At 40.7% G+C, this 19,204-nt stretch overlaps 1 protein-coding gene across 2 annotated transcripts in view; it reads right to left on the reverse strand.

Moving 5' to 3' along the window:
- The window catches only part of pcsk6 (proprotein convertase subtilisin/kexin type 6), a 46,351-nt gene that overhangs the window by 3,834 nt on the left and 23,313 nt on the right, over positions 1 to 19,204 (reverse strand). For both annotated transcript variants that reach the window (XM_088922078.1, XM_088922079.1), the window contains 9 exons: positions 14,103 to 14,291; positions 11,802 to 11,938; positions 10,338 to 10,520; positions 9,257 to 9,359; positions 8,449 to 8,645; positions 7,492 to 7,579; positions 7,049 to 7,152; positions 6,290 to 6,419; positions 1,002 to 1,114 (listed from right to left, as the gene is read on the reverse strand). In XM_088922078.1, the coding sequence (XP_088778204.1) occupies positions 1,002 to 1,114; positions 6,290 to 6,419; positions 7,049 to 7,152; positions 7,492 to 7,579; positions 8,449 to 8,645; positions 9,257 to 9,359; positions 10,338 to 10,520; positions 11,802 to 11,938; positions 14,103 to 14,291 (1,244 nt within the window). The remainder of the gene's footprint in view (positions 1 to 1,001; positions 1,115 to 6,289; positions 6,420 to 7,048; positions 7,153 to 7,491; positions 7,580 to 8,448; positions 8,646 to 9,256; positions 9,360 to 10,337; positions 10,521 to 11,801; positions 11,939 to 14,102; positions 14,292 to 19,204) is intronic.

The following is a 19,204-nucleotide window of genomic DNA, read 5'->3' on the forward strand; positions in this document are numbered from 1 at the left end:
CGAAACATTGATTTGAAAGAATAAAGGATATTTCTCTTTCATTTCTGCTGTACAGCCCAAAAAGGTAACATCAAAAGAGACATTTAAAGCTCAAGTGGGACTTCAATAACTACTCAAATAGAAATAAATCTTTGCATTTTGCAAAGAAATGTAAAGCTTAGGTTTTTCAAAGAGGAACTCGCACCCGGAGAGACAAAAGACAAACGCAACGTGTGTCTCTTTGAAAACAAACAAAGCTCTGAGCAGTTCGATTAGAAAGCGAAACTGTCAAGAGCTCTCAGAAATTAAGAGTTTTAAAAAGAGGTGCCATGACTGACTAACAGCAGGCTCTTAAAAGACCTGGATACGAAAAGACTTTTAAAACTTATTTGAAACAGTTCCAAGCCCCCAGTCCCCAAGGCCATAGTGGCAGTAATTTTGAATAAACCTGATGGCAGCCTTCTGTCCAGCTTTGGAAAACTACCCACAGCAGCACAGAGATGACGCACCAGATATAATTTATTTGTTCAGCAGTATTACTAACGAGGCATGTATTTTAATGAATAATGCAATGGCTCTGAAATAGGTTTCCAATATCAATCAGAAACCTTTCCTGTATCCCATTTCCCAAATTCAGAGAGAAAAGTGCAATACAAACCCCACATATTAATGTGGTTTAGAAGTGAAGCTAAAGGTTTCCAATCCAGTGAACTGTGGCATCTGTGCAGACATTTCAGAAATGTTCTCAGACTTTTAATAACATCACAGAGACGTCAACACTGCTCTCAGTAAAACTACCACAATATCAGGTAGTTGCTGTTACAAAGTACCAGGGTTCTATGCAGGCTTTCATGCTATGCAATGATTTTTCCCCAAAAAAACTAAACATCTGCATGCAATGATAATTTTATGGTGAAATGACATTAGACAGATGTGCGTCAGAAAAAGAATGTTTTTAGAAAGGTTGAGGGGTAGCCTGTTTATTTTTAAAGTGGAAGTTTTTTTGTGTGAATTTAGCTTACCATTGTTACATGTTGCATTTATTATACATGTACCACCGATGAGGCTATATCCATCTCTACATTTTGTACAGTTTCGTCCTGCACCATGGCAAATCAAGCAATTCTCTTCACATCTGGAAAAAAAAATGGGAAACACAATATAGATTTTATAAGTAAGAACCTAGGGACACAAAAATTGTAAGTGCAACAATTGAACAATTTTAGTATACAAGGCCTAGCTATAGTTTTAAAGAAAAGAACAATTTCCACTGATATACTGTATACCTTGTTTTTAATTGCGTTTATCTTTTCCTAAGAAAGGGAAAGGGACCATTTTTTCTTATATTTTAAGCTTGTCAAGAATAATTAACTGCACGATAAGTCAATAAAAACAGAAACATCATGACATGAATATTCATGAACATCTACACTGCGACCAGAGTCTTCATGACAGTGGGATGAACAGCACTAGGTCATTTACAGGACAGAGTGACAGCTTCACACATCTAATTAGACACCACCTTTTCACTGTGGAAACACAGAACAGTGACTTTAAAACCTATTAAGAACCATTCAGCTTTGAGCATAGAGACGGGATTTAAGAGACAAAGCTTATGAGTCAGTGGCTAATTTAAAAGTCAATTACTGGCTGCAAAATCAAATCGGTTTTCTCTTTTGTCAGCTTCTTTGTCTTTATCGGTTTCCAAGATGGACTCGTGACACTTACTTTTCTATTAAGCTTTTTTTCTATTTCATGTTTATTCTTCACACTGAAGCAGAGAATTTGATGTATTGTTTGCCTTTTCACCATCTCAGCTATTCTTTCTTTACATGAAGGGAAGTAGCACTGATAGAGAAGGACTCTGTATGCAGTCTGCTCAAAGCTGGCAACTTCTCTCCAGCTCTCAGCTGTTGCCAACTGAAATCAACACAGCCGAAAAATGTTTTTGGGCCTCAAATCCCAGCAGTCCTTAATAACAAAGGGTGAAATAAACTTCTGTTCTTCAGGAACATACAGACTGCTTCAAATGTTCTCTCTGGTCATGCTAAGTCAACTCAACAAGGGACAGGTTCAAAAATCCATTCTTAGATGTTATGAAAACTCAGTAGCACAACCTTACATAATTAACAACAATACTTAAATAGCCATCTGTCCTCTAAGAGGAATGCAACTCTGAAAAAATGAACCTGAATTTCATGCTGTACACTCAATATAGCTAACCCCCAGTTTAGAAATAAGATCTAAATGAAAAACAACTAAATACCCACCATGTGTATACTAAGTAGATCAAGCTCATTAAAATAAAACAGATTCATTAAAATGACTTAAAATGACTTTGATTAAATCTTTATCAGTGCCGCCTGAAGGAAATACAAAGTCAGCTGTGGAGTCCTAAGAACACTTTCCGTTTTGTGTTAAAATATCATTCATCACTGTCATTTCACTTCATTCGGAAGTTTTCTAGTTTTCGGCTCTCACAATAACACTACAGAACACGTAACATCCAGATTGCTTTGCAAAGACAGCGAAGGTTCCACTGCCCTTCAGCGATAAATGACTCTCGTTACAGAATTACAACTTGCATTCACCCAGACTTTGGTCATACTTAATTACACAAACTGAACTTTTTTTCTGTTTATGTTCTCTCAGCAACACCTATTCATATATTTTGAAGACATAACATAATCACTACACCATGTCCATATTACGATGGAAATAGTTCTAGTGGCCATCGACTCATATCTCTAGTCATACACAAGTTCTGTTAAGCTCCTGTGTTGACGTAAATGTACATCACGTGACTCCGGCACCACAGTATAAACCTGCTACAGACACCAGCCATATGAACACACAGGGACAGACTGATGGAAGAAAAATACTGGTGTAGGAGGAAGAGCCAAGACAGAGTTAACATTTTCCTTCATCGTTTCTTCACTGTGTCTCCTGCGGGTGTCCTGACTGATCCCTGGAGACGGCCTGGGTTAAACAGAGGACAGGCAGCCCAGGAACGTGAGTCACATGACCAAGGGCTCTGCGTGCAGGAACGCACTCCGATTAGCTGGCTGAGGCACAGCACAGCTGGATCTGCTTCTCCGACATCGGCTGCATCGTTCAGCAGAAACCGAACTACTGTTCCCTACACCTGACTTCAATAAAAAAACGATGAAGGGATAAGACCAAAGCCTAATGTGTTACTGCCCTTCTTAATCATCTGTGGTCGCTCTTTACTCCTGTAGGCCCACCCCTCTCTAATCCACAAAACGATGTCATTCCCAGAAATAATGATGTCAGTCTAATGGATCTATATGTTTTTTTGTACTGCTGTTCTCTCAATATCCATTGCATCAACTTCTACCTTTTTTAAAACCTCTGGTATAATTTAGAAGACTAACATGAAACAAAAGTCTGATTTATACAAACCAATTCTAAAAATCAGCCTTCCATTCTGTTTGGGCCTTAATCGCAGCCATTAGAGTGAGCTAGAGTCTTGGAATGAGACTATAAATTTTTAGTTGCGGCGCAGGTGAAGAGATTTATATAACACAGTCTCTTTGTTGTTCCTTTTAAATTGCACTACACTGGTGACTTATGGGCAATTATGGAAATGAAGAAACAACGACAGATCCTAAAAGTTACTCTTGAGTAAAACTGTTACCTACGTGCTAAATCGTTAATTTCTGTGCCAACCAAGCAAGACCCAGGGACAATGCATGCTGAGACAACACTTTCTGACTCCCCAGATCCAAACCAGCAATTGGGAATAATTTTGTGAGCACTGCCTTTCCAGAATTTCTGTGTTTCCAAACCATCACTCTTAACTCATGGCAAGGGCAACAACTTCATTCGCAGCACAGTAACTTAATTAAAAATGTTTATGTGCCCAGTAAAAGTACGGGGAGCTGCGTCAGCATGCGTAGGTTTATTCCATGCTGAAAAAAAGAATAAAGAAAACAACGTTTCGTCTGTGAAGCCTTCTTCAGGTGTGAGGAAGAAGCTCATACCTGAAGAAGGCTCCACGGCCAAAACGCTGTGTTTTCTTTCTTCTTTTTTTCAGCACAGTATAAGTTTAGCCCGCTGAAGTTGCTGAGCTCTAATTAATCAGACACAGATGGGAGGCGACTCAGAGATGCTGTGGCCCTGTATCTCCAAGAAAAAGTGGTTTGGTAAAAACACCAGGAACCGAAATGATTTCAGAGATGTGAGGACTCTGTTTCTCCTGATATTTAATTATCACTTCTCCCCTTGCCTGTGGGACAGCACAGGAGATGTTGGTGTAAATGAAGGCAAGAAACACAGGGCTTGATGATTCATGAAAAAAAAAAAACGAATCCCAAAAATGAACAAATCCCCAAAAAATTGTTTTAGGTACACGTTCCATCTAGAGGTAAAAAAGAAATTTATCACCAAACTTATCCAAATCAACCTTATTAATGACAATATAGTACCAATATTATCCCAGAAAAGTTTCAGAAGAGTCATAACTAACATGTTATGTAACTTAAGATAAGGCTAACAAGGTAGGTTTTTACTCAAACCTATCTCAAACACAGAATAATATAAACAACCCTTAGTTAACTCAAGGTGGGAAAGTAACTTTTTTCCTTAATATTGCATGAAAACATATTAAATCATCACTAGGTCTGCCAGTTCTCTATAGAGCATGATTCTTTTCCTCAGTTCAGTTCCTGTCTTTTGCACGTGTGGGAGGAGATTTGAATACACACTCACAGCTTGCCTCCACCCTCAGAAAAGACGACTCATTTCAGGAACACAGCAAGAAAATCCTCAAAATTAGCACCACATAATGCAAGATTAACACTGAAAACAAAGGGGTATGTCTAGATTAACAACTCGGAGACTTCACACGTTAAACCTACCCTGTTTATCCTTGAAGAGTTACACTGAAGAGTGATTCTGGTTTGTGTCTGGTTAAAAAAAAATGGTTCTGGTTTAAAAACGACCTGACAAGTTGCTACTGGTGACCTGTTCAGCCAGTGCAGGTGTGTGGTGCCATAGGTGGCAGGTGTGTTTCATGTAGCCTGTTCATTATAAATGATAAAATCAGATGTGTCTATTTATTAAACTGTGTTTCTTCCAATTTAAACCAAAGGGTACTCCCTTTTCACGTGCAATTGGGAGGGTTTGGGAACCTATACAGAGAATGAATTTTTAGTAAGCCAAAGTTGTCCTGCTGAAATGTTGACAGTCTGTTAAAGATGTAATTTTGAGTACAGGGTGTGTGTTCAGCTGGCTCTGCTTTTTATCTGCACAGCATCTTCATAATGTCTGGGTGTGCAATCGTTTATTTTTATTGAGTTGTGCTTCATATACAGCACCATTGCCTCACCTCTGCTATACCATCAGTCAGCAGAGACAACTGTCTTGAACAGGCATAAAGTCTCCAAGTCTTTTACGCAAGCTTATCGGCAAAGAAACCTGATGCTGAATCTCACTGTGCTGAATCTCAACTTCCAGTCTCAAAGTTTAATTCATAACTTCATGTCAGACAGAATCAGCTCTCAGCTGGAGTTAAAGACCCCATGAAAAGCTTGGCCCTTCAGGGAAAAACAAGTCTTTTTTAAGCTCAGGAGAAGCTGACAACTAGATGGCACGACCACACTTCTTACAGTCATCTAGGTGTGAATGGAGTTGCTCTAGCTCTATAACTCAAGAAACACATTTGTGATTTGCTGGCGATGGGCTTAACTGCTAAATAGTTACAGCAGAGATCTGGGCAGCTGCTGTAAAAGTGGCTCCTGAACGTTCCAGGACTACAGTTATGAAAGACGTTCCCTGCCTGCCTGACTCCACCAGCAGCTGCTTCTGAACCAAGAGGTCCCAGTAACTGTGTGTCTAATCCCATTCACCTCCCTGACATTCCTATCACCTGGATCTATGGAACACAAGCGTGGATGCTCTGGGAGAGTGGGTTAACTTACCACCATCAGCCTGCTGGACAGTCTAACTGTAAAAGGAAAGAATAAGGTAGAGGGGCTAGTTACGTTGCCACAGTAACCATGCTAGAACTGAACACAGGCTGATAGCTGCAGTTCGTACAGCTACTGGAAGGCATGTCCAAAAGTACTGCACCTTTGAACCTGCCGCCAACATCTGTACATCTTCGCCCCTTCTATAATTTCTCCGCACTTTACAGCTGGTTCTTTTAAATCAGAGTTTATTACAGAAGATCTGGTTCGATTTACATATTTTAAGGCACACCGTGTTGCCCTGCGGCATTGTTACCTTTCTCTAAATAAACTGAAAGGCCTCCACAGTCCTACAATCCTAGCGGTACCACAGAACCTACTTGCGACAGATCTGCTGAGGCAGACCTACAGCTTCCCCAGGGTAGTAGCCCTCAGTGCACGCTGGGACACATCTCCACTCCTGCAGCAGAAAGTCTTTGGCACACTGGATGCATTCCTCCATCCCAGGCCCTAAGCAGTCAACAGCACACAACCACTTATTGAACCACAATAGAGCGCCAGTGAAAAAAAAAGTCACACTTCTCCCATGTCTCAGTAAATTACACATGGGGCTTGCAACAGACAAACTAAGAATGTTGTTCAGTGGTAAAGATCTCTCATTTAATCCCTGATATTATATTACATACTATTGTATACCACAGGCAAGTAACCACTCGCACTACAAAAGACTTAAATTGTGATTCAGAATAACTGCCATAATAATAGGTTACCAAAACCTACGTATCCATCAAAACTACATATCACTTTCATATACCAGTGGGTTGCATACCTCTGCAAAAAATGCATTTTCGTGTAAAAAAACAAGTTTGTGCAATGTGGAATAATAACATTATTGTGGTTAAGGTTATGGATTTGTGTGTCGTTTTATCAATGACTTATTTTATGGGGAACACCTGGTGAGTATTTGGATATTATCTGAAATTATTCCAGCTACCTTTTCATCAGAATTTGGAAGAGGCCTGTAAACTGTTTCCTCAGCACTGTACTGTACATTCACGGATTAAAAAGCACCTCCAAAATGCATCCGTCTGTAGTCTCCCCGAAAAGGAACCAATGTCTGATATGGAAGTAAAGCTCACCCGTGCAGGTGGAACAGGACAGGTGGCACGCACTGCACTTCATCTCCTCCAGGTGAAAGAAGGTGCCGTTGGCACACTCTGGCACGCAGGTCATGCCCGCCAGACTGCGGGGGAGGGCAGCGAGGGGCCATGGGCACAGCACAGGGTAAGAGTTCAGTTCACCGGTTATCTCGCAGAATTCCCGTCCATGACAAAAAAAATCAAACCTATTTACATCTGAATCAGTTTACACAGGAAAGCAGAACGGGACAGCGATTGTCCCTTTTCTGTATTCAAGGAAACCATCCAGTTTAACAGAACCTGACAGCTCAAGGGGTAATATTAACAGCCATTCCATTTTTCTGGCAGTTTCGAGTAACTAATAATGTCGCATCTATTAAGCATCTCGTAAGACACAAGACAGTGTGAAGCGCAGGCTGTTCGTGTGCCAGGGTGTATTTTACCTGTATCCTTCGTTACAAGCTGTGCACCGGTCTGCATCCCGGAGACACTTCATGCAGTTTTCGTGACATGGCAAGCACTGCTTCTGAACTAACAAAAAAAAGGAAGATAAAACATAAAGGAAGCCAATGCCCTTCTAGCAAGCTTGACCTCATGTTTGGCGCAGTTACTGGTCCAGCGCAGCATCTGAAATGTTTATTTGCTAATTATATAAAGAGCACCTGACTGACAGACCCCAAAACCACCCACGGGGAGAGCTCAGAGCACATTACGTCAGACTGCTGAACAGTGCAGTACTTCTTACAAGAGGGAGGCCGAAACGACAAACAAAATATTCAAAACCCGATCAAAGATGGAAAGAAATTAGCTGTAGATAGCTTTTCACGCCTTTTTCCTTTTACAAACCAGCAATGCAAACAAATAGCAGGCTATACCAGGTGCCAGTATGGACAGACTAAAGGATTTATAGCACACACTGAATGAATCCCGTTTAAAACATCTGTCTGGAAGCAGAAAACAACTTTGTTAATAGGCTTCCAGCACCACTAACTCTTTCCATTTCACACCTTCATGGACACAATTAGTAATAACGTACTTGAGAGTAACAAAATTTACCAGATGGGCATGTGAGGTTTATTCTCTCCAAGTATGAATTTTGTTCATTAAGGGTGGTGGGCATTTAAATGCTATCGTTTAATCGCTTGTTACCCCTTCCAGAAATTCAAATGCCATAAATGAGTTCCTCAATAGAAGTTTCCGCCATTAAGCACCATGCTTGAAAGCACAATTTCTACTTGCGCTTACATCTCAGAGAATATAGTAATGAATAGTTACTGTAAATGCTGTTTTTTAGCTTTTAATTAGCTGGAAGATTGCCCCAATAACACATTTCTGCAGTTCAGTTCTTTACTTTATCACACGTGTACAGCATGTTTAAGTGAATTCCTCCTCTTCCTTACTTTCATCGGAGAAGAATCCCAGAGGGCAGATTTCCACGCAGGTGTGCTCCTCAGCATACAGGTACAGGCCCCTTCTGCAGGAAGTGCACTGGTTGTGCGCCCTGCCCACACACTTCTCACAACCCCTGTAGCAGCGCCGGCACCGCCGCGCCTCCACGTCTTCGTGATACCCCAGGGGACAGTAGCTGACACAAGTCCTGTAAATTGTGGAGCAAAGAATCACAGCTTCAAATGCTCGAGGATGAAAAATATGAGCTTATGGGCTGGATCCATTAAGCACTGGAGTCTAATGCGCTTAATGGCTCACTAATACTTAGATGACATAGACTTTGGCAGACCACAGCCTGGATGATTTATTCTAGACAGGCAGTTAGGACAGTTATAAGACTTAATGTAGCTATTTCTAGTGGAGATTACTTGGACAGGAAAAGGCTGTGAAAACGTATACTGGAAGTGTTTCATTTTCACTGTAGTTCAAAGCAATTAGATTTTTTTAATTGCGGTTTAACACCTGTTCCATTAACCTCCTTACAACACTGGTCATCCTTTCTTGAAAGGCTCTCTTTTTCCTTACCCATTCACAGTGCTGGATGTGTCATATAACAGCGAATGAAAATGTGCTAATTCAGCAGTCACAGTGAGGTTCAGATTCAGAAAGCATAGCAGCACAACAGAGCTCTGCTCTCTCTGCCTGGAGGCTTGGGACAAAGGTATCTATTGCACTGTTGAGTGATTCCAAAGAGAAATATTCTTGCTGTGTTTCGAAAATGGAGGACATCAATACCCGTTTAGCACAGGAGTCCTTTACCTGCCAGATTTGATGTTCCCGAGGCTGAAATGGATACAGTTCAAACAATGATCGGCTTCGGGCCCATCACAGCCCTGGTCTCCGCATTCAGTGTGGCATGGGCCTACAAGACAATCGCACACCGATCAGCTGCACCCTCTGAGCCTGACAATGAAGATCGGTCTGTTTAAATATGGTTTGAATGCAATGTATTAGATCTAGTAGGTATGTGCTTTACAGTTAATTTATTACAAACGTCTGCAAGATTAAGAACGTTTAGATAGATAGAAATGCTCTACAGTAGCAGACAGTTTATGTGTAGGAAGAAGCCACTCTGTGTCCAGAATCCTGGCATTTTAAACAACTACAAACACAACAAATGGCATTCTGTTTTAAAAGGCGCAGGGCTGTAACACCTTCTTGATTTTAAAGTTTCCGCAATTTGCACAGCATTTTGCATATCTGGGGAAAAAAAGGAAGCCAAATGTTGACGCCAGTCCCTTGGGATCTTTTACCAAATAGTAGAATGACAGCCTTCCGGTGAAGCTATTCTTAATGTTTTTTTTGTGTTTTGGAAAAAACTATTTTGTCAAAGCTAGTTTTATCAGCTCCAGTCTGAAATGGCTAATACTTCAACAAGGCTCAAAGGGCAGAGCCTTTGAGACCTGTGAAGACACTCAGGCCACATCTTCCACCCTCTGCCGCTGTAGCTGACAGGGTGAAGAGAGTAGCCGAGCATCAGTGGGAATACAGCACGATTACGATCGGAGCTTGGAAGTGCCCAACAGGACTTGAACCAGGAATGCTGTTGCTGTAGTATAAGCAGGTCAAATACCACATTATTATTATTAATACCACATATCCATGGTTCAAATCTGGGCTTTAATCAAAAATCCCTAAACAGCCGGGCACTATTGGACCAAATTCTTTTGGGTGAGCTTGAACTGGTGATGATACCCTCAGCTTACCAGCTGAACTAATCAGAAACCCGAAAGGGATTGTTTGTTTTTAAAGGCCTTTTTAAATCTTTAAACAGCCACTTCTCGGAGGTCAGCGGCTGCACCGAGGCGAGGCAGGACCAGGGCAGTTTCCAGCCTCCTACCATTGTACTCGTCCACCTCTTCCTCGTCGGGGGTCTCCTGGAGCAGCAGATCTGGCTCCTTACGCTCCTGTCCTGGGCTGGGAATCTCCAGCATCCTGGAGCGGGAGTGGTGAGAGCTGTAGTGAGAGTTGTACGGATGCTCCGAGGTCCCGTACAGGATCAGAGTCCACTCTTTCAGTTTGCCTGTGTGCGCACAGAAGGAAGAAAGGCAATCTGTCTCAACGGCACTTTGCACTCTGCGCAGTGAATAAAGTTCATACAAGGAGGAAATTCAGCTCTTCCAAATACCGTCTTCTTCAATGTGGTGCAAGAGGAAATTAATATACTGTTCATGGCATTGTGGTATAAGATACTGTATACCACATACTGTATACTGTATAAGATACATATAGCAGTTTAAATAATTCTAAATATAATTTCTACACAGTGCTTATAGAAAGTTTATACCTGCTTTCAAAAGTTTGTTGCCCTATTAAAATGCATGGAAAAAAATCTTTTTTTTCCATTTATCTTCACATCCTACCCCACAACACCCAAGTGAAAAAGACTGTTAGAAAATGAATTCAAAATAAAAGCTCACTGGATAAGAGTCCATCCCCCTAGTAATAACAATCCTGTGTTAGCTCAGGTCTAGCCAATCACCTGCAATATCACAAGATATGTTAATTTGTCTCCATGATTCACACGCTTTTAGGACAAATTCAGCAGTTCCTGTAGGTTCCCTCTGCTGGGTAATGCAAGTAAAATTTCCAAGTAAAGACTTAAAAAATGAACAAAACAAAGAGCTTTCAAAAGAATTCAGCGACAAAGTTATGGAAAGGCACAGATCAGGGTATATAAGTCCTTGAGTGTCATCTGAACCATGGTCGAGACTACAGCATATATAAGCAATTGAAAGTCCAAGGCACCACCAAGACCCTGTCTCAATCAGGAGGTTCTACAAACTGGAAGTCCAAGCAAGAAGGAGACTGATCAGATGGGATACCATGAGGCCAAAGACATCTTTGAAAATGCTGCAGGTGTTCTACCCAAGAGTGGTAAACTAAAGCTCTCCACAGATCTGGCTTCTAAAGCTGCTTCTACCAAGTGTAACTTGGGAGGTCTGAGAGATATTCAATTATCATTTTTTAATTTGGTATTTTTAAAATACAAAATAAAAAAAAAATACTTTTTCCCAATAAAAACATTTTCCTCCTTAAATCCGGGGAGTATGACATGTAATAAGATAGGAGAAGAGGGCAAATCCTTTTAAATGTGTGAAACTCTAAGCCACTGAAACAACAAAATGTGAAAAAAGTTCAATAGGCTGTAGACATCTATAAGGCACTGTATAATTCTTAACTAATTCCTTCATAACTTTCAAATACAGTTAAAAAAATAAAAAAAACACCCTATGCAAATGTTCAGCAAAATTCCAAATTTCAAGAAGGAATTTCTATAAATTTCCATAAATAAAACACTTACCAAGAACTTCAGGATTGCGCAGCTGAGAGGGCGAGTCCAGAATCTCCAGGGTCCACTGTCCCTCAGCCTTCTCACCCCAGCAGTGCACAGTCATGAACTCCCAGTTTCTGAATCCTTCATTGGAGTTATCAAACAACCTGGACGTGCAAGCAAAAGGCAAGTCAAACTTGTAAAACCGCAAGTGTTTCCTTGGAACCAGAAGTGTTTTGGCAAAATTCATCTTGTTCCTTAGTTAATTCCCAAAACTTATCATAAGAAGAAGAATTATTACGCACATTTTATTACCTTTTCTTAGGATATTTATGACATTTCCAAAATGCCTTTATTTGGCTTCAACCAGAGACTTATCTATAACATGTGGTGATCACCAAGTTATAAAAGTTATTATTTTAAAGCCATTTTAGCTGATGCTTGCCTTATAGTAATAAAGAAATGACTTCATTATTGTTAACCTTGATGGAAAGCCAAAAGCAACAACTTGAATACTGTAGGTAGCAAGCTTCAAGTTCCCGGAACCTGACTTTGCCTTTGGTCTTGACTTAAAAAGAAATTAAACGTAACCTGTGCTGGACACCTATCCACATCAGATTATTCAGCAGTTCAGCAAAACTAGCAAGAGCTAAAGTAGGCAAGAGATACTGTAGATGTTAAGATTAAACTCACTTATACCACTATAAACCTCCTACTGGCATTTGTGAGGCCAAATGATGTTCATATTCTCTGTGAACAAGTTCAGGTTGTCAGTTGAAGGCTTTTCAGTCATCAATTTTTATGATACAAATCAATTAAGGAGAACAGCGTGTTCCTTTGTGCTCAACTGGAGGAACTCTTTCCTTTGAAGTGTTTTTGGTTTGATTAAAGAAAACTTTTCATAGCTCCTGTCACAAAGGATAATCAGCACCAATTCAAACACAATGCTCCTTCTTACTGGCTCTTAGCCACAACTCTAAATTAACTTTGTAGGTTTCTGTTATTTTAGATGTATAAGGATAAGTATCTTGCATGCTTTTACTTTGAGGGAAAATCTAATTGAGCAATGCAGATAGCTTGCAAATTAAGAAGCAAACTGATGCACTGATGCAGCAGGAAAAGCTTTTATAAGGTCCAGACTAGCCCACAGCCAGAGTCTCGTCACCACTAACTGAAATCAAATGCCTTATCTGGCAACACACACTCTGTCGTAATTACTAAAATACTTTATCAATCCATCCATCCATTTCCGGGGCAGAAAAGAAGTTGCTTTAGTACATAAGATCTTGTTGATATTCATCTTATTTACTGCAAACAGAAAACACATAACTGACAAAGATCAATAAATGACATCTTAATACCAGGAGCATGACCTGCCAGATGCATTATACATATTGTCTGATAAATACATGAATATTTTAAAAGCAGTCAACTGAGAAAAGAAAATATCAAAACACTACAAAGAGCAGTCAACTGAGAAAAGAAAATATCAAAACGCTACAAAGAGCGGCCCTTTGATGCTAAAAAAGCTAACCAGTGTTTTACAGAAATGTCAAAATATAGAATACACAGAGGAAAATGATTAAACTATGCAAAAAACCCACAAATGTTAGAAACTCCTTGGAACTGACTAATGCAATTAAGATCTAAGTGAACTAAAAAGGAGAAAGACTCATCTCTTTTACATTTACATTTTAAGCAAAACGCTTCCCCTGATAATCATCAAATGAACTAACCAGCCTTTTTATCTAAAAAAATCCAAACCGTTTCTGATTTTATTCATGAGACGGTGAATTGCAATCATTTCTCACTTATCAGCCTCTCTTATCAGCCTCTTTCCTTAATAAAAAAGGCATCTAAATGTTGTTGAAGATGCAGAAAAGGGTTTGTTTAAATACATTCTAATTAAAATTACACATAACAACTAGGTGACCAAAAAATAAGAAGCTAACAATTTCAGTTGTCATGAAAGGGAAATTCATGAAAGCGTTCTTTATGACGAAGTGAAGCTTCTAGTTGTCACCACCGGTCCTGTCACGGAAATGGCCGACCCCAGCTGCAGTGCACAGCATGCTCCTCGGATACAGGATGCCTTTCCCCTTGCACACTTGTCCCCTCTTTTGAAATGAGACAGCGAGCTAGCGAAACGGCGGCTGCATCAAGCAAGGACGCAAGCCATGCGCGCGTGCTAAGAAAACAGAAAGGAGTGAACCCCCCTGAAGTGTCAGGCTTGGCATCAGTGATCTGCTGAACCTGTCGCTGGCCTCTCTTGTGCAACCTTGAAGGGACTTGCTGCCCTGCTCTGAGGGATGAGGCATGCAGCCCACTCACCTCTTTGCCAGTAGCTGTGACCTGGTGCCCGCGGGTGAAATGAGGTTGATCTGCAGGTCTCCTCGGCGAGGATGCACAATGAGAACCCTGACCACAACATGCTCCAGGTGCACCACATGCTGGTCCGAGTGTTCAGCACAGCCGGACGTGGCGATGGTGCTGTTCAGGATCTGATCAGGACGGATGTACCTTTCGTGGAAATTGTTTTTGCAAAAACAGAACAGTTAGTGACCGCCACCCTTAGCTGTCAGAATCAGGGAAAAGCTTGGGAATTAGGATGCATGTCTTACAGCCTGGGGACAGTAATGCTAGTGCAAAGCTCTTTATATTAAAAGTGCTACCAGCATTCATTCAGTTAGCATCCAGGCCATCTTATGCGTAAAGAAAGCTTCCCTGTGTATCTCAATGACTTCTAAAGCAAGACCTGAAGTAAGAATAAAAACATAAACACATAGAAAATTCATATATTCTGGCTGTAAGTCGGGCCATTCTCTGCCAGTTTTTTCAGTACCCTCGGTAGTCTGAATATTAACAACCTCTACGTCTTCCTAAAAACCAGTACAAAACATCTCTCAGAAATAATGCACAAACCAAAGATTCCAAAAATCAGAACAGCAGTTACTCACTATCCTGCAAGGTTTGTAGTAACTTGATAGATGACACATGACTAAACCCGATCTCTAATTCAGATATTGCAGAGATAGAGAAACTCACTCTTGTAATTAAAGTCTTTGAGGGAATAAGACAAAAAAAGTCCATTAAACATTAAAAAAGGTGTTTATAATATTAAGCCTGGAAAAACAGCTCACTGCCTAACTTCCTAAATTTCTAACTTCATCACATGATTAGAAATCCTGCTAAATGCTGTTAAATTATAGACATTTTATAGCATTATCCCTTTAACCCTGTCTCCTTGTTTGAGGTAATCTTCATTTTATCAATCTTGTATGAATGATAATACATTTTGAATGAAGGGCAGTAGAAAACTGAGGTCAGATTCTAAGTTGCCTAACATCACTTTATGAATTCAGTTCATGTAACAGGCTAAGGGAGCTCAGCTCTAGGCTTATGTACAGCACAAAGCAGATTGAAAGTATTGGAAGAATGTCTTCCTAATTCTATTCTCTTACCATCCCCCGCACCCTCCTTTTTGAGGTTTAACATTTTTTCCCTTTTCTGAAGCACAGAAATAACCAACTGAAAGTTTCAAAAAGAAGGCAGGAATATCAAATCCAAACTTGCAGAGCCAGAGATTTCGTGTTCATTTGCCGAAGGCTTCACGCCCACTGGTGAACTAAGACACCGCTGGGACAAAGACTGTAGCCTCCCAGCATGCAGGTCTTTAATCTCCAACATACATACTTTCCAATTTGTTTCCAAAACGTAATGTTTGTTATCATTAGTTTCAATTAAATGAAAACAACCAGAGTGGGCAGTATGATGTCTGTGGAGTCTGTTACTGGGGGTTGTGCTGTGAACGGCTGGACAGCCAGCACAGTGAGAGTAAGGACAGGTCTGACACAGTGTGGCTGTTCAGTGGTCATTTGAAAGGGAATCACTTGGCTGATATCACTTGGCAGGTATCCCAGTCATTAGGAATCTCAGAGAAACTGCCGCTGAAGCACAAACTTTATTGTAAAAAAAAGTCTAAGTAATAGGATCTTTGTAATGCATTCCAGCACTTTTTGCTCCTATGGTGCACACTATAGATGCCGTTACAGATACTTCTCTGAGGGAGTGTGACTAGAAGGACCCATGTACAGAGAACCTGTAATTTATCGACTCTGAGGGAACTCATAGTCTTTCTCCCCAACCCTCCCTAAGAGCCGGCCTGTAACCTTCACCTTTATTTTCCCAAGTGTTTTAAACCGAAATGACTAGAATTTTAACTGACGGATACTGTTTGGCCAGAGGTCAAGAATATAACCCCTATCCCCAAAAGCCTGACACATCAATCTCTAGTTTCTAACTTCCCCTTTTGAGGGATATTCTGGCTCTGAGCAACTGTCCCACCCGTGACATTACTGATCCACCACTACGGTTGCAGACACTCTGTCTGGTCATACTCGCTTATATGCATAGAGAAATAAATAAAGGTGCTGCTGATTTCTCAGTCTTCCCTGTGTGGAACATGGCTTGCAACTCCTTCGGTCTCTGGAGCAATGAAGCGCCGATAGGTCAGACCAACAGTCTGACCTAAACTCATCACAGATTCCTCTACATCGTCACAATGCAGATATATTTAATGGCTGATCACAAGGGGGGAACATATACTTGTTCCCAGAAAATGGCTTTTCTGCATCTGTGTTTTTGTTTTACTTACGCAGTACAAATTAATAACGGTGAAGGAAAACATCCAGACAGTAAAGAACCAGGATACAAAGGAAAAAATAAGGGCACAAGCAGAAATATATTGAAAGCCCAGATTAAAGCCTGAGAAGTTAGAGAAACAAAGTGGCAGCCTTTACATCCACAGTACAATCTCAATTAACAAGCACAATTTAGATATGTTTTTCACAGATAAGTGTTTTCTATGTTGTGAAGGCATCCAGACAATTACGTGGAAGGTCGATACCTGTATTGATTCATAAGGGCTGTGAAAGACAAGTCTTTATCACGTTGGCAGTTCATTTTCCAATTGCTCTGAACAATACTATTTCAAAGCATCACCTCCATTGCATCAGCATAATAAATAGATTCAAAATATGTTGAAGTATGCTGTTTTTATTTATTCAAAACCAAGAACCAACATTTCAAATCTTGTGATGAAATTGAGCATCGCACTTCCAGCACATATCTTCCATCATCTTAATACAATAGAAAAGCAGTCCAAAACAAGCACAGTAATTAGCTTTCGATTTTTAGTACCTATGGAAAACTACCCTCCTCATTGACATCTTCAAGTAAACATTAAGGCCACACACAGAAAGCTGTAGGAAACTCCCCTGTGAAGTCTCAAACATGCCCATAAAACACCAAGAGTAGTGTATTGCACAAGAGCCAAGCCAGCACTGACGCTGAAGCACACTCACTCACCCTGGTGTTCAATGAGGTGGCCAGTCTGTGAAACAGGACTTAGCCACACTGAGCTTGTTACAGGAAGTGACATCACCCCTTTGTGACCTAGCAGCTGCAGACCTGTTCTTGGGGCAGAGTGGATTGTGCCACTGTCTGGGAAGTGATGCTCTGTAGGCTCTGGGCTTGTGTGTGACCATGACTTCATTCGTGGCTGGGGCAGAGCAGGACTGCGCTAAACAGCCTTGGCATGGAGGGGTAAGATCCCATTTTAGGAACTTCGACCACGTTACCCTCCCCAAATCACTGAAGAAAAAAAGAAATCTGAAGAGCAGCAACCAGTGTGGATTGAATCACCCTTCAACACTTCATCCTAAACCAGCCCCCCTTCCCACACCCACAAGCACGAAACACACTGTGCTTTCCAATTACCCCTCACTGGGGCACTACCCACGCCTTCTAGCTTACCCATACAATTTCCTCCTGCAACTGATTTTCCCCACAGTGCTCAAGAAGTTCAAGACTTTATTGCCATAACAGCTAGTTGCCTGGAATTTGGTACTGATGAGTCCAGCTGCCTTGCCTCTTCTTTAGAGATTTTAGAAAAACCAAAAACCCCAAAACACACTCTGATCAGATTTTCCCCTGTGTTACTTGTGCGCGTTACCAGTTTCATGCAAAAGTGGCGAGAACTACCTCCACTCTGTATCTGACAGCAGGAAAACTTCACTTCCACTTCTACTCAGAAAGGTTTGGTCTAGTGATCTCATTTCCCTCGGCTGCCCTGTCTCATAACATCTCAAGGGCAAATTGCCCTCATTTCAAATTTAATCAAAGACCGCTTCCTGCCTGCTGCTGTTGCAATAGAAGATCATTTATACAGCAGTCCAGGAAGTTCACAAAGTTATTTCTATGTTTTTGTTTTTGTCCGTTTACTTGTTTAAGGCACAAAACACATAGGTGACAATGAGATTTAAATGAAACAATTAAAGCCCATGTTTAATGTTCTGAACATTAAAGCTCGGCCATTTCAGAATAAGGGAAGAAGTGCAGAGAAATTACAACTGCGAATTTGTATGATTAGTCCTTATCGCTGCATTAAAACAATCATAATAAAAATAAGCTCAACATGAAATCCTATGCAGAGATATACTCATGCGTAGCGAACATGACCAGATTTGGCTTTCCTCTGCAAATTGCTGCTCTCTGGGTGGTTTTTAATGACACTTTTATGGCGTCAAATAAAAGTGCAGCTAGCTTTTAGTGTTTCTTAATCACATCAAAGCCTTTGACCTAGTTTAACATTGTTTATTCTTTCGCAAGCTCGGTAACTGTTGTCCAAGAGCTCGGCAGTGTGCTGCCTTGGAAGCTCGCTGAAAAACAGGAAGTGCTAGGCTGTCAGAGAAGTCAGGGCCTTCGTTATTTATCTAAGCAACGATTAACGCAGCTGAGCCAAGCTTTTCTAGTAGAAGTCAGTTGTTTCATGGACAGTTTGGGTTTTACTGGCAAAAAAAATCGAGGGCGGGAGGTTTTATGTTTTTGGATCGTAAGGTTAATTGATTACCATCATTATCACTATTCTTATTCCCTTGTCTGCAAACACAAAGAGGCAACTTCTGAAGGCCCACAAGGTTTACACACTACATGCATTCCCAAAAAAGACCCAGAGATTTGTGCAATTCCCACATTTGAGAGACGCAATGTAAAGACCACATTTTGTTGAAAACATGGTTACTGCCCGCATTTCCCAATTTAACACAGGGTTAAAATATATACAGTATCAACGGCCCTAGAGTCCCATTAATTTCATGCTAATAGACCTTTATGCAAATGAACAAGCTTGCAATAAGGTTCTAAAAGCTAAATGTATCTACTACCTAGACACGAACTAATCACGACACTGGCTTCATGGCAAAGACAAGTGGTGATAATTATAGATGATTATTATCAGACAACCTATTAAAATATTGATCTGGACTGTGCTGCAAATCAGGTAGAATGAAGTTGTGTGAGCAAGAGAAATATCAAAACGTCTGCAATTCTGCTGGTAGACGCTGCAGGAGGGGAAGATAATTAATTACATCAGT

Source organism: Atractosteus spatula, chromosome 7 (genome assembly GCF_055471065.1).
Source record: "Atractosteus spatula isolate fAtrSpa1 chromosome 7, fAtrSpa1.hap1, whole genome shotgun sequence".
Lineage (NCBI taxonomy): Eukaryota > Metazoa > Chordata > Actinopteri > Semionotiformes > Lepisosteidae > Atractosteus > Atractosteus spatula.